Here is a 20,114-nt window from a genome sequence, read left to right as displayed (position 1 = left end):
ACTATGCATAGAGGATAACAACAGAGAGTAGCAGTGGTGTAAAAGGGGGGGGGGGGGGCAGTGCAAATAGTCTGGAGCCATTTGATTAGATGTTTAGGAGTCTTATGGCTTGGGGGAAGAAGCTGTTTAGAAGCCTTTTGGACCTAGACTTGGCACTCCGGTACCACTTGCTGTGCAGTAGCAGAGAGAACAGTCTATGACTAGGGTGGCTGGAGTCTTTGACAATTTTTAGGGCCTTCCTCTGACACCGCCTGGTATAAAGGTGCTGGATGGCAGGAAGCTTGGCCCCAGTGATGTACTGGGCCGTTCGCAGTACCCTCTGTAGTGCCTTGCGGTCGGAGACCGAGCAGTTGCCATACCAGGCAGTGATGCTACCAGTCAGGATGCTCTCAATGGTGCAGCTGTAGAACCTTTTGAGGATCTAAGGACCCATGCCAAATCTTTTCAGTCTCCTGAGGGTAAATAGGTTTTGTCGTGCCCTCATCACGACTGTTTTGGTTTGCTTGGACCATGTTAGTTTGTTGGTGATGTGGACACCTAGGAACTTGAAGCTCTCAACCTGCAGCCCCGTCGATGAGGAGAAGGCAGACGTTTTACGTGCCCCCAACCAATTGTGTTTTTTTTCCATTTATTTGCGTCGTTTGTAACTTATTTTGTACATAATGTTGCCGCTACCATCTCTTATGACCGAAAATAACTTCTGGACATCAGGACTGCGATTACTCACCACGAACTGGTAGAAGCTTTTTCCTTTAACGAGTCTGACAAGGCCGATGCGAACGATATACTGCTTTCTCGGGAACAGGCCCAGATCCCCATGATTTGCGTGAAGAGGAGGCAGAGAAAAAGGGGCAGAAGGGCGGGCTGCCTTCTGAGAATTCAGAGGCGATCAAATAAATCCCCACTTCCATTCTGCTTAACAAAAGAGCATTTGCGAAAAAAGCCCAATTGTTGCAATAATGTACCTAACCATAAACATCAATGCCTTTCTTAAAATCAATACGCAAGTCTATTTTTTTAAACCTGCATATGTAGTTAAAATAAATTTATATTAGCAGGCAATATTAACTAGGGAAATTGTGTCACTTCTCTTGCGTTCAGTGCAAGCAGAGTCATATGCAGCAGTTTGGGCCACCTGGCTCGTTGCAAACTGTTGAAAGGCCATTTATTCCTAACAAAGACCGTAATTAAGTTGCCAGAATTGTATATAATTATGACATAACATTGAAGGTTGTGCAATGTAACAGTCATATTTAGACTTAGGGTTGCCACCCTTTTGATAAAATACAGAACGGTTCCGTATTTCACTGAAATAATAAAAGTTTTGTTTTAGAAATTATAGTTTCCGGATTTGACCATATTAATGAACAAAGGCTCGTATTTCTGTGTGTTTATTATATTATAATTAAGTATATGATTTGATATTTGATAGAGCAGTCTGACTGAGCGGTGTTAGGCAGGAGCAGGCTCGTAAGCATTCATTCAAACAGCAGCTCTTAGCAATGCTGTTTATGACTTCAAGCCTATCAACTCCCGAGATTAGGCTGGCAATACTAAAGTGCCTATAAAAACATCCAATAGTCAAAGGTATATGAAATACAAATGGTATAGTGAGAAATAGTCCTATAATTCCTATAATAACTACAACCTAAAACTTCTTCACTGGGAATATTGAAGACTCGTGTTAAAAGGAACCACCAGCTTTCATATGTTCTCATGTTCTGAGGAACTTAAACAGTAGCTTTTTTACATGGCACATATTGCACTTTTACTTTCTTCTCCAACACTGTGTTTTTGCATTATTTAAACCAAATTCAACATGTTTCATTATTTGAGACTAAATTGATTGTATTTATTATATTAAGTTAAAATAAGTGTTCATTGTTCATTCAGTATTGTTGTAATTGTCATTTATTACAAATATATATATAATAAGCCGATTAATCGGTATCGGCTTTTTTTGGTCCTCCAATAATCGGTATCGGCGTTGAAAAATCTTAAATCGGTCAACCTCTAGTATGTATGTACGGTCACTTTGGGGACGACGTCATCGGTGCACTTATTGATGAAGCCAATGACTGATGTGGTGTACTCTTCAATGCCATCGGAGGAATCCCGGAACATATTCCAGTCTGTGCTAGCAAAACAGTCCTGTAGTTTAGCATCCGCTTCATCTGACCACTTTTTTATAGACCGAGTCACTGGTGCTTCCTGCTTAAATTTGAGCTTGTAAGCAGGAATCAGGAGGATAGAGTTATGGTCAGATTTGCCAAATGGAGGGCGAGGGAGAGCTTTGTACACGTCTCTGTGTGTGGAGTAAAGGTGGTCTAGAATTTCTCTCTCTGATTGCACATTTAACATGTGGATAGAAATTTGGTAAAACGGATTTAAGTTTCCCTGCATTAAAGTCCCCGGCTACTAGGAGCGCCGCCTCCGGGTGAGAGTTTTCTTGGTTACAGCTCTTTCAATGCTGTCTTAGTGCCAGCCTCAGTCTGGTGATATGTAAACAGCTACGAAAAATACAGATAAACTCTCTAGTTAGTTAGTGTGGTCTACAGCTTATCATGAGCTACTACCTCAGGCGAGCAATGGTTGTCTGAATAATGATCATACTACAGTCAAACTCAAAATAAGCCTCTATACAGGACAGTCTGGATTGAGTGTGCACAATAACAGTGAATAAAGCCAACAGACAAGGATCATCCATAAGATGCCATTTATTCTCTCCTTAATAGACATGGTTTACATGAACAACAGAGCAATATCTTCAATTTGAATATATCCAAGTGGAGATGCAGTTGTGCGCAGACCAACACTTTTTTATTTTATGAGATTGCCATTCATAATAAACTTATCCAGACCAATTCCATTTAACTCAAAATAATTTGTTAGGGGATAAAACAACACCAGGCAAGAGGTCACAGTCCAACCAACACAGTCATTTTTACAATAACCTTGCAAGTAAGTGAGAGCCACTTTGCGGTACAATGTTATTAGTGGGGGTTACTGTGGTGGAAGGGGGCTGGCAGTGTTGGCACGCAAGATACCTCTGAGGACCTTGTAGTTGGCCAGGGGCTGGTTGTCTTTAGGTGGGTAACATGGGCCACGGTCTGTGACGTAGGAGTAAGGGAAACGTAGGACCCACAGGCCATCAGAGGGCAGCACCAGCTCCGTCTGCTCTGGATGGAACACTGAACAGGGAGGAGAGCCCGGTTGGACCTAAGAAGAAAGGGGCAGTGTTTTACAGTCAACATTAAAGCATTACATCTCAATCAACAAAGGGACTATTTGCAAAACAAAAAAATCTCCAGTCGACAGACTATTACTACACTAACACAGCCTGTTACTACACTAACAACTCAAAATGAGTCCAGTTCTAAATGCATTGAGAGTTTAGCATAACTGGTGTTTGTCACCAGGAAAACATGAGAAGTGAGGAATTTACTTATAGATGAGGAAAACATGAGAATAATTAACTTTTGACAAACACCAGTTGACAGGTAAATGAAGGCCAGGCAAGTGTACCTGTGGGTTAAGTGTTATCTCCAGGTGGGCGTCAGGTACAACAATGTAGAGACGCGCCAGCTGGGCATAGTGGGACTTCAGGCCGCGCCCCTGGGCTGGAGAAGGGATGTACAGGGGCATGTCTGTGTTCAGGGCCCTGGTGGCCGGCTCTTTTGCCCCTCCAGGCCCCAGCACCTTCACCACTTTATCAGGCCCTGAGCTAAGGAAACGCCGGCCCCTACTGTCCTCGTACTCAAAGCCCACGAAGGCCCGGGCCACGTCATCTCGCCTGCGTCCCCTACCAAGGCCCCCTGCGCTCCCCCGCTTTCCCACTAGGGCTTTATTGGGGGCCGGCCAGGAAGAGGGTCCCCCATCCAAGGGCTCAGTTAGGCCCACTTCATCTTCGGTACGGGAGCGAATCACTACGTCCCAGGGCAGGAGGAAGGAGGAGCCAGGCAGGAAGCCCGGCTGCTCCAGGCCAGTGTGGTGGTTGTAGGCCTTGGCGGGGCCCAGCTTGACCAGCGACCAGCTAGAGAACTTGGGCAGCAGGCCTTTGGGGCAGCTTGAGTGGAGCATGCCTGGGAGGTACTCCACGGTGGAGGCCTGGCTGTCTACCAGGCCGGGCCTCTTCTCCTGGCCCTCGCCTCCCCCTCCGTCTCCATAGGGCCCCAGGCTGTCAGTGGACTGACCCAGGCTGAGGGCCAGGCTGAGGCTGGTGCTCTCCCCAGGAGTGTGGGATGCTGGTATACTCTCCTTCAGCTTCTCCGCCTCTGATGGCTCTGACCCTGACGATAGGACTGGGGCTGCCACCTCAGGGGACCTGGGTGCTTCTTCGCAGGCCGGGGCTGGATATGGGGTGCTCGGCTGGAAAACAGGAAAGTCGATCCTCTCCAGCATCCCGCAGCATTTCTCTTCAAGCATCTACAGGGCAACAGGGTGAGATAAAGTGAAAAGACTGAGGTACAGTTGGGGGTTATGCTGGTGTCCTCTGCAACAACCTGGTCTCAAGAGCATTTCGTATTATTCTGTACGTAAATCGGCGACACTCCATTTAGTATGAATTGTTACGTTTCGTATGGTATGTACTAATTTGTGGATGTCCATCGCTCATTTCTTATGATAAAAATAACAATTAATATTATATGTAAAACATGTGCAAAATGTACAATATGTTACGGATTTTAAAAACATATGTTAGGAATTCTAGCTAGCTGGCTAACGTTAGCTAGGCTAGGGTTAAGGGTTAGCTAACACGCTAAGTAGGTGTCAAGTAGTTGAAAAGTTGGTAATTAGCTAAAATGCTAGCGTTGTATAATGAGATTCGAACTCACAACCTTTGGTTTGCTAGACATTCGCGTTATATGTACACCCATGACCAACCACCTTACTTTCGTTTTTGCCTAAGTAACCAGCCTCCCGGGTGGCGCAGTGGTCCCTGACCAATGTCCTTCTCCTCAGATTGCTCAGTTTGGCCAGGCGGCCTGCTCTAGGAAGAATCTTGGTGGTTCTTCCATTTAAGAATGATGGAGGCCACTGTGTTCTTGGGGACCTTCAATGCTGCAGAAATGTTTTGGTACCCTTCCCCAGATATGTGCCTTGACACAAACCTGTCTTGGAGCTCTACGGACAATTCCTTCGACCTCATGGCTTGGTTTTTGCTCTGACATGCACTGCCAAATGTGGGACCTTATATAGACAGGTGTGTGCCTTTCCAAACCATATCCAATAAATTGAATTTACCACAGAATTTACCCAATCAAGTTGTAAAAACATCAAGGATGATCAATGGAAATAGGATGCACCTGAGCTCAATTTCAAGTCTCATAGCAAAGGGTCTGAATACTTATGTTTTTTTTTATACATATGCCGAAATTTCTAAAAACCTGTTTTCACTTTGTCATCATGGGGTATTTGTGTGTAGATTGTTGAGGGGAAAAATGTATCCATTTTAGAATAGGGCTGTAACATAACAAAACGGGAAGGGGTCTGAATACTTTCCGAATGCACTGTATGTCCAATGTCCAGACTTTTCCTTCCATCCAGGTCCAAGGACAAACACTTTTCAGGGGCTCAGATTAAAGTTAAGCAGGAGAGACAATATAGTCCCCTAACATTGTCAGTAGCTTTCCATCTAAGATGTCAATACCAGGTGGTTTCTCATTACTGATGGACAAGAATACTTTCCCCACCTCTCCCACACTATATTTACAGAATTCTAAATTACAATGCTTTCCTTTAAATATTAGGTATTTTATGCATGAATATGATGTCTCACAGTTTGTTGTTGGCATTTCACGCCTGAGTTTGCCCACTTTGGCAATTAAATAGTCATTAAAATAATTGCCAATATCAAAAGGTTTTGTGATGACTGAGCCTTCTGTTCCAATAAAATGTGGAGTTGAATTAGTCTTTCTGTCCATAATTTAATTTACTCCAAAGCTTTTTTCCATCATACTTTATATTATTTGTCTTAGTTTTGTAGTTTCTTCTTTTTGTTCAGTCACAATTTACAGTAAGTTTGCCAATCAGATGTGCAGCTAGACTTATTAGCCACTCCTTTTGCTTCATCTCTCTCAACCATACAGTTTTCCAATTCCTCATCAATTCTAACAGTCAGTTTCTTAATAGGTACAGGCTTATCAATAACTGGAAGAAACAATGTCATAAATGCATCAAGTGCAGCGTCTGGATGCTCCACGTTACAAACATCAGACCAACTAATTTGTTCAACTTTTCATTTTTTTTTTTACATAGGAATCACTACTAAATGTTTTATATGATCTCACACTATTTTAGGCCCAGCCTTTGGCTCTTCTGGATATGGCCACTTTATGATGTTCACAAAATCCCATGGGTGTGGATACCACTTTAGAACAAAGTTCTGCATAAAAAATGATAGTTACTAACTTGGTAGAAGTCATAGTTGGCAGCTTGGATGGCAAAGGGGTCCTCACGAGGGGCTTGCTTCCGGCCACAGTTACACGAGCCAGTGGAACGCCCCCTGCTGTTGTGGTTGAGGATGGGCGGGTTGTGGTCCATCTCTGGCTTCTCACCTGCAGATACAGCAGCATAGAAGACAGTTGTTAGCCATAATAACAATATAGTTCAAAATTGATATTCTGAGATACACCGATTACCAACTATGTTGATACCTGTTATGATACCTATAATGTGATTTAAATACTATAATTTCAAATTTTCTGTATGGTAGTGATTGAGGCTTTACCTGGCCGAGGCAGCAGGTGAAACTTGTGCACACAGTGTTGGTCCGTCAGACTGCGCTCTTCACATAGCTGATGCCCATTACTCCAGAACTTGTAGCAGTCCTCATGCAACTGCAAGGCGTAGCGCTGAAAAGCTACGCCACGTGCATGCTGACTATAGACCCGAAGTGCTTGTGTCAGTTGGTTTTTGTGCACCGTGGTGGTATAGTTATGGGGAAGGTTGGACTGGTAGGTGCTATGTGCCAGCGGCAGGGCTTTCTGACAGCGGTTCTCAGAAAACTTGGCATCCGTGTCCAGGAAACCCTCCAACACTTTAAGCTGACTCTGCACTTTGACAGATAGCTCAGCACTTTCCTCATCTGTGTTGGCTATCATAACCTGATGCAGCCTGTAGGCCACTTGGGCCCACTTGGAGTACGTTGGAAGCTCAAAATGGGAAGGCTGTGGATTGCGACCGACGCTGTCATCAAAGCCTTTCTTGGTCAACACCAGTTCGACATGCTGCCAAAGGAACTCCTTCAGACTACAGTCCACTAGTTGCCCCCCTGAGAGGCTGCTGCTTTCTACATTGAAGGATGGCTGTCTAGCAGAGTGACGCATTTGTTGATAGCGCCTGGGTCCAGATACTGAGGTGTTGGTGTCATTTTCCCGCAGGGCGCAGTTGGAGCGCAGCTGCCCCAGCACGGCTGCCACTGGGTCCTCCTCTGGCCCTGGCACCACATACACAAACGCCTGGTTAGCAGGGACAGTGAACAAGCAATTACTGCTCTGGTTGGTAAGGACACGACTTTTCCGGAAAATGCGATATATCTGGTCCTCCAATGCATGCTGTAGGCGTCTTCGTGGAGAGTGCTTCTTGGGCTTGTCAGCATTTCCCCCAGAAGGATCTGAACCATTTCCACCACAGCTTCTCAGGGTTCCATTCATCTGGAATACAAATAAAAGGCGTGGGGGACAGGGGCGGCAATTCACCTTCCATTCTTTGGATATGTTGGAATCCTTAATGGCAGCACGTAGTAGTGGCAGAGTTTTCTGACGAAGTGCATCCACAGCACGGAACAATCTGTCATAGGTGACATCAAAACAGCATGTAGGATGGACCAGTAGCAGGACATGGCACAAGGAGAAGAGATAGAGCAATGCTAAACAATGCTGTTTATCCGCCCCTTTCCACGATTCATGCGCCTCGGAGTGTCCGATGCCCGCACTCAAAGACTCACACGCCCGCAAAAGCTGTCGGTTGTCACAAACTGAGGTAAGCACCAGATACAATACGCGGTGTTCTTGGCTGTAATACGCCTGGATCAAGCCTCCACTGTTCTGATTGTCGGTCTCATCCAGTCCGAAGAGATGATAGATGTGCTTGTCCGCGAGCGTGTTGATTAGAAACTCTTTTGGCGACCCGGGTTGCATCGCAGTCTTACCGAATATACCAAGTACACAGAGACCTTCATCTCTGTACAATGGATCCTCTATTACTTCTGATTCTAGGAGCACTCCCAAACTCATGGGCAACGCCATTTCTTCCGGCCAAATCAATGTGGGGAAGATAAATATATGCGCACAAGGCCACTTTCAGCGAACACAAGTAAAATGTTCCGTGTAGAAACAAGGGACATTTCTGTGTCCCTTTTTAAAATTCCCGCAACCAAAACAGGTAAATGTATCGTCTTTTATGGATACCGAAATTGTGTCAATTTAAAAAAAAAAAATAATACTTAAAACATGTCTAGGAATTCACAAATGTAATTGTATTGTAACGACCCTGGGTTTATAAGCGCTGCTGTTTCATTACAGTATTCTTATAAGCACAATATTGGTAAAAATACATTCTTAAACAAAAACGTAAAAAATGTAAAATTTTATTTGGTTACAGTAGCAAATAAAAAATATCATGCAATATAAGATTTTAGAAAAAAGTGACATAAAAAGATCAAAACACAATAGCTCACAAACATATTGGGTCCCTAGTCAATGTGCAATTTCCAAACAAAGTCCATTAGATACAGTTACTTCCTCATAAAATGACGACTAACTGAACCCACATTAAAAACATGTGATGCATCTCACTCAGTTCAAGTAACTCGTCATAGATTGTGTTTCCTCAACATGTACAGAGTATCTCAACTACTGCCTTTTAAATCTCAGTATGGCACACTTATTAACATCCTCCTTGATGTCACTGTTCCAAGAAGCATGAAGCTTTAATTAAGGCAGTGTCGGGATTGACCAATCCTATGTCTGATACAGAGGGGCAGTCAAGGCAAGTCCTCATCTGTCATTCAATTAATTAACAGGACTGTTCTGTAAAAGCAGCTTTAACAGAAAATGCTTGCTTTCAGAATTTATGTTAATTTTAAAAGTGGTTCAAGACACAACAGTGTTTCCTCTTTTCATCCTCAATTTCCCTAACACTTAATAAACCATTCAGCAATGGAAAGCATTATGTAACCCATCCAGCAAAGGAAAGCAGTAACCCATTCAGCAGTGGAAAGCAGAATGCGCTAGTAAATGTGCATTGCCCAAAAGTTATATCCATAGCTTGCATACCATCCACATACAACACTAACTTTTTTATCAGAACCGCTGCTTTTCACTGTTACATTTCAACTCGTCTGGATCGACATTGTGTATTTATCAACATATGTCTCAGTTTTGATTATCAAAGCTTCCATTGCAACTCTTTATCTTTGGAGACGGTCCTCGTGGTAACGCACTCTGAGGGAATAAATAACAAAAGTAGTGAAAAGGGGGACACACCTTTATAACCATACATTCATGCACATGGGATCTGTAAAGTTGTGGTGCCCCGAGTGGAGTGAGTGACCTACCTGGAACTTGCGTTGCAGAGCCTGAGTCGTGATGGGGGTGAGGCCAGTGCCTGCCCCCATATTCTCCTTGTCAAACAGAGGAGTACCACCAGGACTCCTAAAGAATAGAGAGAAAAAGTCAGACTGAGCTCTCACTTGATTATAGTCCTTTGACTTCCTGTTTTCAGGTAACACAAGAACCCCAGAATAAAGCACTTGAGTGTTGAAACGCAATACCTATTGATTTGAACCCTCTTCAGCTGTGTACGCAGACTCATGGGGTTTTTAGAAGGTGTTCTAGAGTGGGAAATAGAATTTGATCATCTCCACAGTAAGACAACATAAATCAAATAAAGAAAACAAAATATTTCAAAAGCTGTTCTTCAATTCTCATCCAGGTGTGCAGGCTTTTGTTCCAGGCCTGATAAACACTGAAACACTGAAAAACATGATTCAAATTATTATCAGTATTGGCCTGGAACAAAAGCCTGCACAACATGTGGTGGATCCCCAAGACCATGATGGAGAACACTGATAATCTCCTGGTCACAAAACAATGGCAGCAGATGAAGAAATAGGAGATAGGTTTACCTGCCAGTGCTAAGGCATTTGGGGAGCTTAGGGGGCAGTTGGCAGTGGGATCGTTTCAGACGGACATTCTGCAGGTCTGCCACAGTGACCAGAGGGGCACGTATCTTCTCTGGAGTCCTCTGAAATAGAGACAGACCCATTGTCATACAATGGCCTTGTTGCACACGTTTATGCTGGAAATGCAAGAGAAGCAAGCACAATACTGCATGCTATGTGGGAGTGTCCTGTGGATCTTACATTTTGGACAGGTGGAAGCACTCATTACTTTGAGTAGGCTTAGGATATGCCTTGCTTACCTTTGATTTCACACTGCTGACAATGACCTTTCTCAGTTTAACAGTCTGTAAATCCCTGAGGGTCACGGCCACCAGTATGTCCTGCTTCTCCTTGGAGCTCTAAGTGACCAACAGAGGTCAGATCATAGGAGAGATGAGACTGAAATCGATCTATGACCACCAAATTAAAAAGAATGAACGGTGAGTTAAATTCTTACGTATTGAGCATTGGAGGCCACTCTTTTTTTAGGGACGTAGGGTTGCAGAAAAGTGGTAGATAGGGGAGGAGGAGGTGGTGGTGGTGGTGGTGGTGGGGCTGGGACTGGTGGTGTGAGAGCAGGGAGAGGGTCTACACTGGACCCACAGCCCAACGAAAGAAGGGGAGCAGTAGGGAACATTGTACGGACTAAACCACAAGCCACAGTCCCATGGCAGTGGCATGCAGTGCTACCCCCCTGCTGAAATAAGACAGGCTTTAGTGACGTAGTACTGCATGTGGCTGTTTGTCACATCATGATCACACCATAAGGTACATTCAGTTGAGTGTAATTGTTGGTGTCTCACCTGAAGAGCAGAATGCAAGGCATCCATCTCCCTCTGCAGCTCAGCCATTTGATTCTGGAGGGTCTCGAATTGTTTGGCATACCCCCGCCAGAAGAAAAATGTTTTCAAGAATCCAGAAAATGACTGCAATAGATAGATGGAAGTAGAAATTGGGTCTGTAGCAAGGTTTCCATCCAATGGCGAAGGTGCATAAAGATGGCAGCCCCCATGTACTCACCATAAATGCCTTGTTTGCTAAGTTCGCCGTACATTTCTCTCCGTTACAATGACGTAATATCTGAATTCCTCCATCTTAATGCACCGTCGCCATTGGTAACAGATTTTCTTGCGAATATTCTAAAATCTGCATAAAGAAAATATGCGCATTTTCCCAGCAGTGGAGTTTCTCCACCAAACTGACTTAGCGCGGATAAAAATCAGTGAGTGATGACGCAGTGCCCACAAAATTAACTTTTTCGCTTAAGATTTCATGTACCGAATAAAAACCAAAAGTTCAATGTGTTTCCTTTGCATTTTCAACTCTACAGATAGTTGCGTTAAATAGCAAATGTGCTTACTCTAGCCAACAGCTGGCAGATACAGTGCGGTTAGGCTGTGCGGGTATGATGACATTATTATGGATAAGAGTAAGAATATATTTTTATTTGTCAAACGGCAGTCAAGCATCGATCATCATGTCACCAGAATAGGATCCTCGATATTTATTGGAAAGGAGAATCAAGATCCCTGTGCACTTTCACCACCCTGTGGAGTTCATCATAAATTATTTCATCTGTAGCCTAATAAACTGCATGGTTTCCCCAAGTCATAGTGGGAGGATCACATACCATATCATCACGTGACTCCAAGTTTACTAATATGATGCGCATAAAAAACGCTTCTGCCGCAATTTCTCACATAATTAATATTACAAACACAAAAGATCCCACCATGTCGAACTAACAAATTATCTGTCGGCATATATACAATTTTACCGAAACTTCCTGTTTCCATCACAGCTGTTGTGATTTATTTTTTTACACAGTATGACTTTACTCGCATAAAAACTGTGGATGGAAATGTGGTTAGTGTCACTGACATATAGAGTGAATCATATAGGCAAGTGCTTGGGAATTAAATCTAACATAACATTTCCCTCAACCAAAACAGCCCCTCAACCAAAACAGCCCTGTTACAAACATAGCCATGCTGTAGAAACCTACCTGGCTCAGGCAGTTCCTCCAGATTTGGCATACCTTGCCAAATGCCAGCAGCAACCCTCTGACACCTAGCAAAGGAACTGGACTGGTTTGGGTGATTGGGTCACAATTTCCAAGTCTTAAGAAAATACACACATAATGATAAGTGTTAAGAGAGTTGAGGAAAGGGTTGTCCTCCCTCCTGTGCATTCAGCCATCCATAGATTCATGTTGACATTGTAGGCAACAATAGAAGGACAACTGTCAGTAGTCTAGACTAATATAGGTTGTCAGTCAACAACAACTCTACTGTATGAACTAAAATGTTGCAGTGATGACAGCCATAGATTGACTCACTGTGTGATTACAGGTGTGATGATGGGCTTAGGTGTTTCTTGAAGCCGTTTACTCATAACAGCCCAGCGTCTGCTGCTGGCCCTCTTCTTCCTGCGTTGCAGGAAGGCTTTGCTTGGTCCCTAAAGGCACAGTGAAGAGAGTCAGATTCAGTTACATTTCAAAATATGTATGGGTTATTAATAGACAAGTTAGTTATTTACACAGACTTATCTTCAAACTCACTCTCTCTCACACACACATTTTAATGTTTTGGCTGCAATGGTAATTGGGCAATATCCAATTTGACAAATTAGCCAGCCATGTTTTCTATTGGCAACCCATAGCATAGGTCAGTGGTGTCAAACATAAGGCCTGCGAGAGGGTCCAATCCAGCCCGCAGTTGGGTTGAGTAAAACATAAATAATTAAAAATAATAATAATTAAAGGGGGTGGGGGTTATAATAATAACTAGGGGGGGGGGGGGGGGGGGGGGGGTTGAATATACCTTCAAATGACTAAAACCAAATCGAACTGTGTAGACTATAAATAACAAAATCACCAAAATGAAAGCTAGACAGTCAGGGAGCATCGGAAGAGGACATTTTTTTTGCAAATGTTGAGGGTGAGGAAAAATAACCAATTATCGTTGAAATACCTAATCCGGCCCCCGGGCAAAATGAATTTAACACCCCTGGCCTAGGTCCAATCATTTAATATCTTCATTACCATTGTCATTGTAGCTAGCTAAATGACAATTAACGTAACAACAAACAGGCTGGACTTCCTGTTTTTTCATACCTAGCTAGCTACGGTCTACAAACTCTGTTTTAAAGAATGTATATAAACTGCCAACGCATAACGTTACTGCTTCAATAGCCAAGCGAATGCATGAACAAGATGGGTTTTGCCTGCCAGCAACGCTTTTGCAACACAGCATGCTAGCTACCTAACACCGTCCGACCATAGACGTTAACACACATCTGTATTCGTGGCGCTAGCTTTCTGTTTTTTAACCTATTCATGCAAGTTAGTGAAACTTATAACTGACGTTACATACCCATGATCCAGCCATAAAAATAAATGTATTCAAACTAGCTAGAGGATAAAAACAAATATTTGTACAATCTTTGCTTTGCTCAACAAGGATTTTCAAAATGTACTACTAGTCGCTTCAACAAATCAAGAAACGTATTACACACAGCTGGATGAAGACTTACGTGGATAGGCTACTGAATACGGAAGTAGATAGAATGACCAATCACAAATGATTACTATCCAGCCAAACGCAATGCCCGTTATTGTGTTACCTAGCAATAAAACCTAAACAAACCTGTGTAATTTCCTCTACATTTTGTGTGGTTAGTTCAGAGATGTATTAGAAATGTTGTAGCTAACTAGCTAAGTGCTAAGCTAACTTGAGTGGGAAAAGTCGTTTTGTGATTTTCACCCTAACCAGGTAAGTTTCTGCCCTAACCTGTAACGTTAACTGCCTGCATTTTTTTACTAGCATTTTCAGTGAATGAGATCGCCAAGTATGTTGTTAGCAGAGACCTAACGTCACAGTCAATGGCAGAGACAGACATTAGGCTAGGGGGGGCGCCCTTGTTAATGTCTCTGAAGACACTAGTCACGTGTGTGAGGACTCGTATTTACATGTCAAAGGAGCATGTCCTAAATAGTTGTTTTAATAAAATGTTTTTCTTTTGAAATTAGGTTGAAAAAAGGAAACCACACCATCCTTCACATTAATGTGGCAGATTCAATGGAGGCTGATCTGTACTCCAGTTTTGAGAGGATACGTGTTTTCATTGGTAGGCTGCATGCATTTTCTTCCACTTTTTATACTGAACAAAAATATAAACGCAACATGCAACAATTTCAAAGATTTTACTGAGTTACAGTTCATATAAGGAAATCAGTCAATTGAAATAAATTCATTAGACCTGATCTATGGATTTCACATGACTGGGCAGGGGCGCAGCCATGAGTGGGCCTGGGTGGGCATAGGCCCACCCACTTGGGAGCCAGGCCCACCCACTGGAGAGCCAGGCCCAGCCAATTAGAATTGGTTTTTCTTAAGGGCTTTATTACATACAGAAATACTCCTCAGTTTCATCAGCTGTCCCGGTGGCTGGTCCCAGATTATCCTGCAGGTGAAGAAGCCGGATGTGGAGCTCCAGAGCTGGCGTGGTTACACATGGTCTGCGGTATGAGGCTGGTTGAACGTACTGCCAAATTCTCTAAAACAACGTTGGAGGCGGTTTATGGTAGATAAATTAACATTAAACTATCTGGCAACAGCTCTGGTGGACATTCCTGCAGTCAGCATGCCAATTGCATGCTCCCTCAACTTGAGACATCTGTGGCACATTTTAGAGTGGCCTTTTATTGTCCCCAGCACAAGGTGCACTTGTGTAATGGTCATGCTGTTTAATCAGCTTCTTAATATGCCACACCTGTCAGGTGGATGGATTATCTTGGCAAAGGAGAAATGCTCACTAGCAGTGATGTAAACAAATTTGTGCACAACATTTGAGAGAAATAAGCTTTTTGTGTTTGGAAAATTTCTAAGATCTTTTATTTCAGCTCATGAAACATTAGACCTTATCGTGTTGCAAATGTTCCCCATTTAGGCTCTCGTCTCAACACTGGTCCTGCAGTTGAGATTTTTTCAAGTCACAGAATAAGCCGCTGTAGTGCTGCAGCCATGGCTTTTCTTTTGCACCACTTGAAATATACATTAGGGGCAAGTTATATTTATATATTTTCCTGTCTTCTTTGGAATGTGTAATAGAAATAGTGAAGTTCAGGCTGTTCCAGTTTCTGTTTTGGGAATCTGAAGAAATGTTGATTGGCTTAGTAATGATAATACTGCGTGTTTATAGTATAGGAAGGCCCTAAAAATGGTCAAAGACTCCAGCCACCCAAGTCATAAACTGTTCTCTCTGCTACCACACGGCAATCGGTACCAGAGCGCCAAGTCTGGGACCAAAAGGCTCCTTAACAGCTTCTACCTCCAAGCCATAAGACTTCTGAACAGTTAATCAAATGGCTACCAGGACTATTTGCATCGACCCCCTTATTTTATTCTTATTTTTTGCACTGACTCTCTTGCACAGGCTTGATGTACACTCACAGGACTTTAACCACACACTCACACATACTACACTGACACTCCAACACACAGAACACACACACACGGACACACACACACACACACACACACACACATGCATGCATATTGATGACACACACACATTCACATTCTTTCACACATGCTGCTACTCTGTTTATTATCTATGCATAATCACTTTACCCCAACCTACATGTACATATTACCTCGACTAACTCGTAAGCTGCTGCATTTAGTAAGTGACACATTTTTCTGTTTTTCTTGCCACACCATTATGATATTGACGGCAATTTTCTCATTGCAGGAGGCCTGGAAGCATGTCCTGCCAAGTAAAACCAACATGCTGCCAAACCGAGAGTTTGTACAACAGCTGTCCGACTGGGAGTTGCACACACTGGGTAGACAAATGACTGATATTGCAGTGCCCTGCTATTAAGATGGACAGTAGATCATTTGAATTAGTCCAGACCTTAATGGCACCAGAGCCCTGTAATTCACCGGAACACTATTTACCCAATGAAAATTTTTAAAAGTACATGGATATTTTTGTCATGAAGTTCCCTTCCTCATTTATATTGACCTTGGGTGGTTGATGACATTTGTATGCAATGAGCACCAATTTCTCACAAATATTTAAAGTATGGTCATAGTACACACACACAGACACATAATTATGTGAGAACCAGCTTGCAAGCATTGCTTGTCAGGCCATAGGCTTGCTGATCGTCAGTTCATTGTAAGATATTCACTTTCCATATTGTAACGGCTTTCTTCCAGGGGTGAAGGAGAGGACCAAAGTGCAGCGCGGCTAGTGTTCAACATGTTTAATTAAAGAACAAGTGAAACACTACAAACAACATACAAAATAACAAATGTGAAAAAACCGAGACAGACCTATCTGGTGCAGACAAAACACAGAGACAGGAAACAACCACCCACAATCCCCAACACAAAACAAGCCACCTGTATATGATTCTCAATCAGGGACAACGATTGACATCTGCCTCTGATTGAGAACCATATTAGGCTGGACACAGAAACAGACAAACTAGACACACAACATAGAATTCCCACCCAGCTCACGTCCTGACCAACACTAAACAAGCAAAACACATAAGAACTCTGGTCAGGACGTTACAGTACCCCCCTCCTGAGGTGCGGACTCCGAACGCACCCCTAAAACTCAAGAGGAGGGTCTGGGTGGGCATCTGTCCGCGGTGGCGGCTCCGGCGGTGGACGAGGACACCACTCCACCACTGTCTTTGTCCCCCTCCTTAGCGTCCGTTGAGTGGCGACCCTCGCCCCCGACCTTGGCCTAGGAATCCTCCCCAAGGCCCCCACATGATTTAGGAGACAGCTCAGGACAGAGAGGTAGCTCAGGACAGAGAGGTAGCTCAGGACAGAGAGGTAGCTCAGGACAGAGAGGTAGCTCAGGACAGAGGGGCAACTCCGGACTGAAGGGCAGCTCCGGACAGAGAGGCAGCTCCGGGCTGAGGGGCAGCTCCGGGCTGAGGGGCAGCTCCGGGCTGAGGGGCAGCTCATGACTGGAGGGCAGCTCATGACTGGAGGGCAGCTCATGACTGGCGGGCAGCTCATGACTGGCGGGCAGCTCATGACTGGCGGGCAGCTCATGAGTGGAGGGCAGCTCATGAGTGGAAGGCAGCTCATGACTGGAGGGCAGCTCATGACTGGAGGGCAGCTCATGACTGGAAGGCAGCTCATGACTGGAGGGCAGCTCATGACTGGAGGGCAGCTCATGACTGGAGGGCAGCTCATGACTGGAGGGCAGCTCATGACTGGAGGGCAGCTCATGACTGGCTGGCGGCTCCTGACTGGCTGGCGGCTCTGGCGGCTCCTGACTGGCTGGCGGCTCCTGACTGGCTGGCGGCTCTGGCGGCTCCTGACTGACGGACGGCTCTGGCGGCTCCTGACTGACGGACGGCTCTAATAGCTCGGGACAGACGGATGGCTCAGATGGCGCTGGGCAGACGGATGGCTCAGATGGCGCTGGGCAGACGGATGGCTCAGACGGCGCTGGGCAGACGGATGGCTCAGACGGCGCTGGGCAGACGGATGGCTCAGACGGCGCTGGGCAGACGGATGGCTCAGACGGCGCTGGGCAGGCGGATGGCTCAGACGGCGCTGGGCAGGCGGATGGCTCAGACGGCGCTGGGCAGGCGGATGGCTCAGACGGCGCTGGGCAGGCGGATGGCTCAGACGGCGCTGGGCAGGCAAGCAGCTCAGACTGCGTTGGGCAGGCAGGCAGTACAGACGGTGCTGGGCAGACGAGCAGTGCAGGTGGCGTTGGGCAGACGGCCAACTCTGACCTGCTGAGGCGCACAGTAGGCCTGGTGCGTGGTGCCGGAACTGGTGGTACCGGACTGGAGACACGCACCTCAAGGCTAGTGCGGGGAGCAGGAACAGGGCACACTGAATTCTCAAAGCGCACTATAGGCCTGGTGCGTGGTACCGGCACTGGTGGTACCGGGCTGAGGGCACGCACCTCAGGGCGAGTGCGGGGAGAAGGAACAGTGCGTACAGGGCTCTGGAGACGCACAGGAGGCTTGATGCGTGGTGCCGGAACTGGAGGTACTGGGCTGGAGACACGCACCATAGGGAGAGTGCGTGGAGGAGGAACAAGGCTCTGGAGACGCACAGGAGGCTTGGTGCGTGGTGCCGGAACTGGTGGTACCGGGCTGAAGACACGCACCATAGGGCTAGTGCGTGGAGGAGGAACAGGGCTCTGGAGACGCACAGGAAGCCTGGTGCGTGGTGTAGGCACTGATGGTACTGGGCTGGGGCGGGAAGGTGGCGCCGGATATACCGGACCGTGCAGGCGTACTGGCTCCCTTGAGCACTGAGCCTGCCCAACCTTACCTGGTTGTATGCTCCCCGTAGCCCGCCCAGTGTGGGGAGGTAGAATAACCCGCACTGGGCTGTGTTGGCGAACCGGGGACACCATGCGTAAGGCTGGTGCCATGTATGCCGGCCCGAGGAGACGGACTGGAGGCCAGATACGTTGAGCCGGCTTCATGACACCTGGCTCAATGCCCAATCTAGCCCGTCCAGTGGGTGGAGGTGGAATAACCCACACCGGGCTAAGCACACGTACAGGAGACACTGTGCGCTCTTCCGCATAACACGGTGTCTGCCCGTACTCCCGCTCTCCACGGTAATCACACACCTCAGGGCGAGTACCGTGTATACTACGCCAAACCAACATCTCTCTCTCTTCGCTCTCCCCCAATATCACCAACAACTCATCAAATGTCTCATAATCTCCCATCCTTTCACTTTCCTCCAATCTGTCCAATAACTCCTCCACATTCTCCGACTCGTACCTCAATTTAGCCCACTGCTCCTTCTGGTAAGCACGGGGAACTGGCTCAAATCTCCCACTTGACCCAGCCATACTCCCCGTGTCTTCCCCCCCAAGAAATGTTTTGGGGAGCCTCTCGGGCTTCCAGCCACTCTGCCTTGCTAGCTCCCGCTGCTGCTGCTGCTGCCGCTGTTGCCTGTTGCCACGCTGCTTGGTCCGAGTTTGGTGGGTGGTTCTGTAACGGCTTTCTTCCAGGGGTGAAGGAGAGGACCAAAGTGCAGCGCGGCTAGTGTTCAACATGTTTAATTAAAGAACAAGTGAAACACTACAAACAACATACAAAATAACAAATGTGAAAAAACCGAGACAGACCTATCTGGTGCAGACAAAACACAGAGACAGGAAACAACCACCCACAATCCCCAACACAAAACAAGCCACCTGTATATGATTCTCAATCAGGGACAACGATTGACATCTGCCTCTGATTGAGAACCATATTAGGCTGGACACAGAAACAGACAAACTAGACACACAACATAGAATTCCCACCCAGCTCACGTCCTGACCAACACTAAACAAGCAAAACACATAAGAACTCTGGTCAGGACGTTACACATATGTAATGCAATATTATTATTTCTGAAGGCCCAGGCATCGGTGCAGCTAAAACAACTTATACACATTGATACATTTGTCCTGCTGATATTCTGGAATCATAGTGATACATTTGTCCTGCTGATATTCTGGAATCATAGGCCCTGAGAATTTCATAGGAATGCTGAATGACAACTTGTCAGGATTATGTAATCAATGTAATGATAAGGTCCAGTGGCACACCCAGTGGTGTAAAGTACTTAAGTAAAAATACTTTAAAGTACTACTAAAGTCGTTTTTTGGGATATCTGTACTTTACGTTACTATTTATATTTTTGACAACTTTTACTTTACTACATTCCTAAAGTAAATAATGTACTTTTTACTCCATACAATTTCCCTGACACCCAAAAGTACTCCTTACATTTTGAATGCTTAGCAGGACAGGAAAATTGTCCAATTCACGCACTTATCAAGAGAACATTCCTGGTCATCCCTACTGCCTCTGATCTGGCGACTCACTAAACACACATTTTTTAAAAATTATGTTGGAGTGTTGGAGTGTGCCCCTGGCAATCCATTC

General features: G+C 45.3%; 2 protein-coding genes across 3 annotated transcripts; both read right to left on the bottom strand.

The window, feature by feature from the left end:
* Positions 1-2,707: 2,707 nt before the first annotated feature.
* smg8 (SMG8 nonsense mediated mRNA decay factor) lies at positions 2,708-8,316 on the bottom strand. The gene is made up of 4 exons (XM_039005328.1): positions 6,731-8,316; positions 6,412-6,557; positions 3,526-4,425; positions 2,708-3,219 (listed from the first exon to the last, which is right to left on the bottom strand). The coding sequence occupies exons 1-4, from the start codon at positions 8,247-8,249 to the stop codon at positions 3,004-3,006; spliced, it is 2,781 nt and encodes a 926-aa protein (XP_038861256.1). The 5' UTR covers positions 8,250-8,316; the 3' UTR covers positions 2,708-3,003.
* A 258-nt stretch (positions 8,317-8,574) lies between these two features.
* Positions 8,575-13,653, bottom strand: prr11 (proline rich 11). 2 transcript variants are annotated; one of them, XM_039004668.1, is made up of 10 exons: positions 13,540-13,653; positions 12,504-12,622; positions 12,171-12,285; positions 10,969-11,091; positions 10,623-10,862; positions 10,426-10,524; positions 10,130-10,248; positions 9,776-9,835; positions 9,560-9,656; positions 8,575-9,446 (listed from the first exon to the last, which is right to left on the bottom strand). In XM_039004668.1, exons 1-10 carry the CDS (start codon positions 13,552-13,554, stop codon positions 9,378-9,380), a joined length of 1,056 nt encoding a protein of 351 aa, XP_038860596.1. In that variant the 5' UTR covers positions 13,555-13,653; the 3' UTR covers positions 8,575-9,377. The 2 variants fall into 2 exon arrangements, with proteins under 2 accessions (XP_038860596.1, XP_038860597.1); XM_039004669.1 differs by having other exon boundaries at positions 10,623-10,859.
* Between the last annotated feature and the right edge of the window lie 6,461 nt (positions 13,654-20,114).

The sequence above is a fragment of the Salvelinus namaycush genome, chromosome 12, assembly GCF_016432855.1.
Source record: "Salvelinus namaycush isolate Seneca chromosome 12, SaNama_1.0, whole genome shotgun sequence".
In the NCBI taxonomy this organism is placed as follows: Eukaryota; Metazoa; Chordata; class Actinopteri; order Salmoniformes; family Salmonidae; genus Salvelinus; species Salvelinus namaycush.
The sequence above is the reverse complement of the archived record's forward strand: the minus strand, read 5'-3'. Positions and strand labels throughout refer to the sequence as shown.

Excerpts from the sequence above, each read along its gene's own strand:
- prr11 (XM_039004668.1), bottom strand. Across the intron at positions 10,863-10,968 it reads CCTTGCATTCTGCTCTTCAG|CAGGGGGGTAGCACTGCATG; the intron begins GTGAGACACCAA and ends GTCTTATTTCAG. Across the intron at positions 10,249-10,425 it reads TCAGCAGTGTGAAATCAAAG|AGGACTCCAGAGAAGATACG; the intron begins GTAAGCAAGGCA and ends TCTCTATTTCAG.
- smg8 (XM_039005328.1), bottom strand. The coding sequence starts at position 8,249 with ATGGCGTTGCCCATGAGTTTGGGAGTGCTCCTAGAATCAGAAGTAATA. Across the intron at positions 4,426-6,411 it reads CCAACTATGACTTCTACCAA|ATGCTTGAAGAGAAATGCTG; the intron begins GTTAGTAACTAT and ends GTTGCCCTGTAG. Across the intron at positions 3,220-3,525 it reads AGATAACACTTAACCCACAG|GTCCAACCGGGCTCTCCTCC; the intron begins GTACACTTGCCT and ends CTTTCTTCTTAG.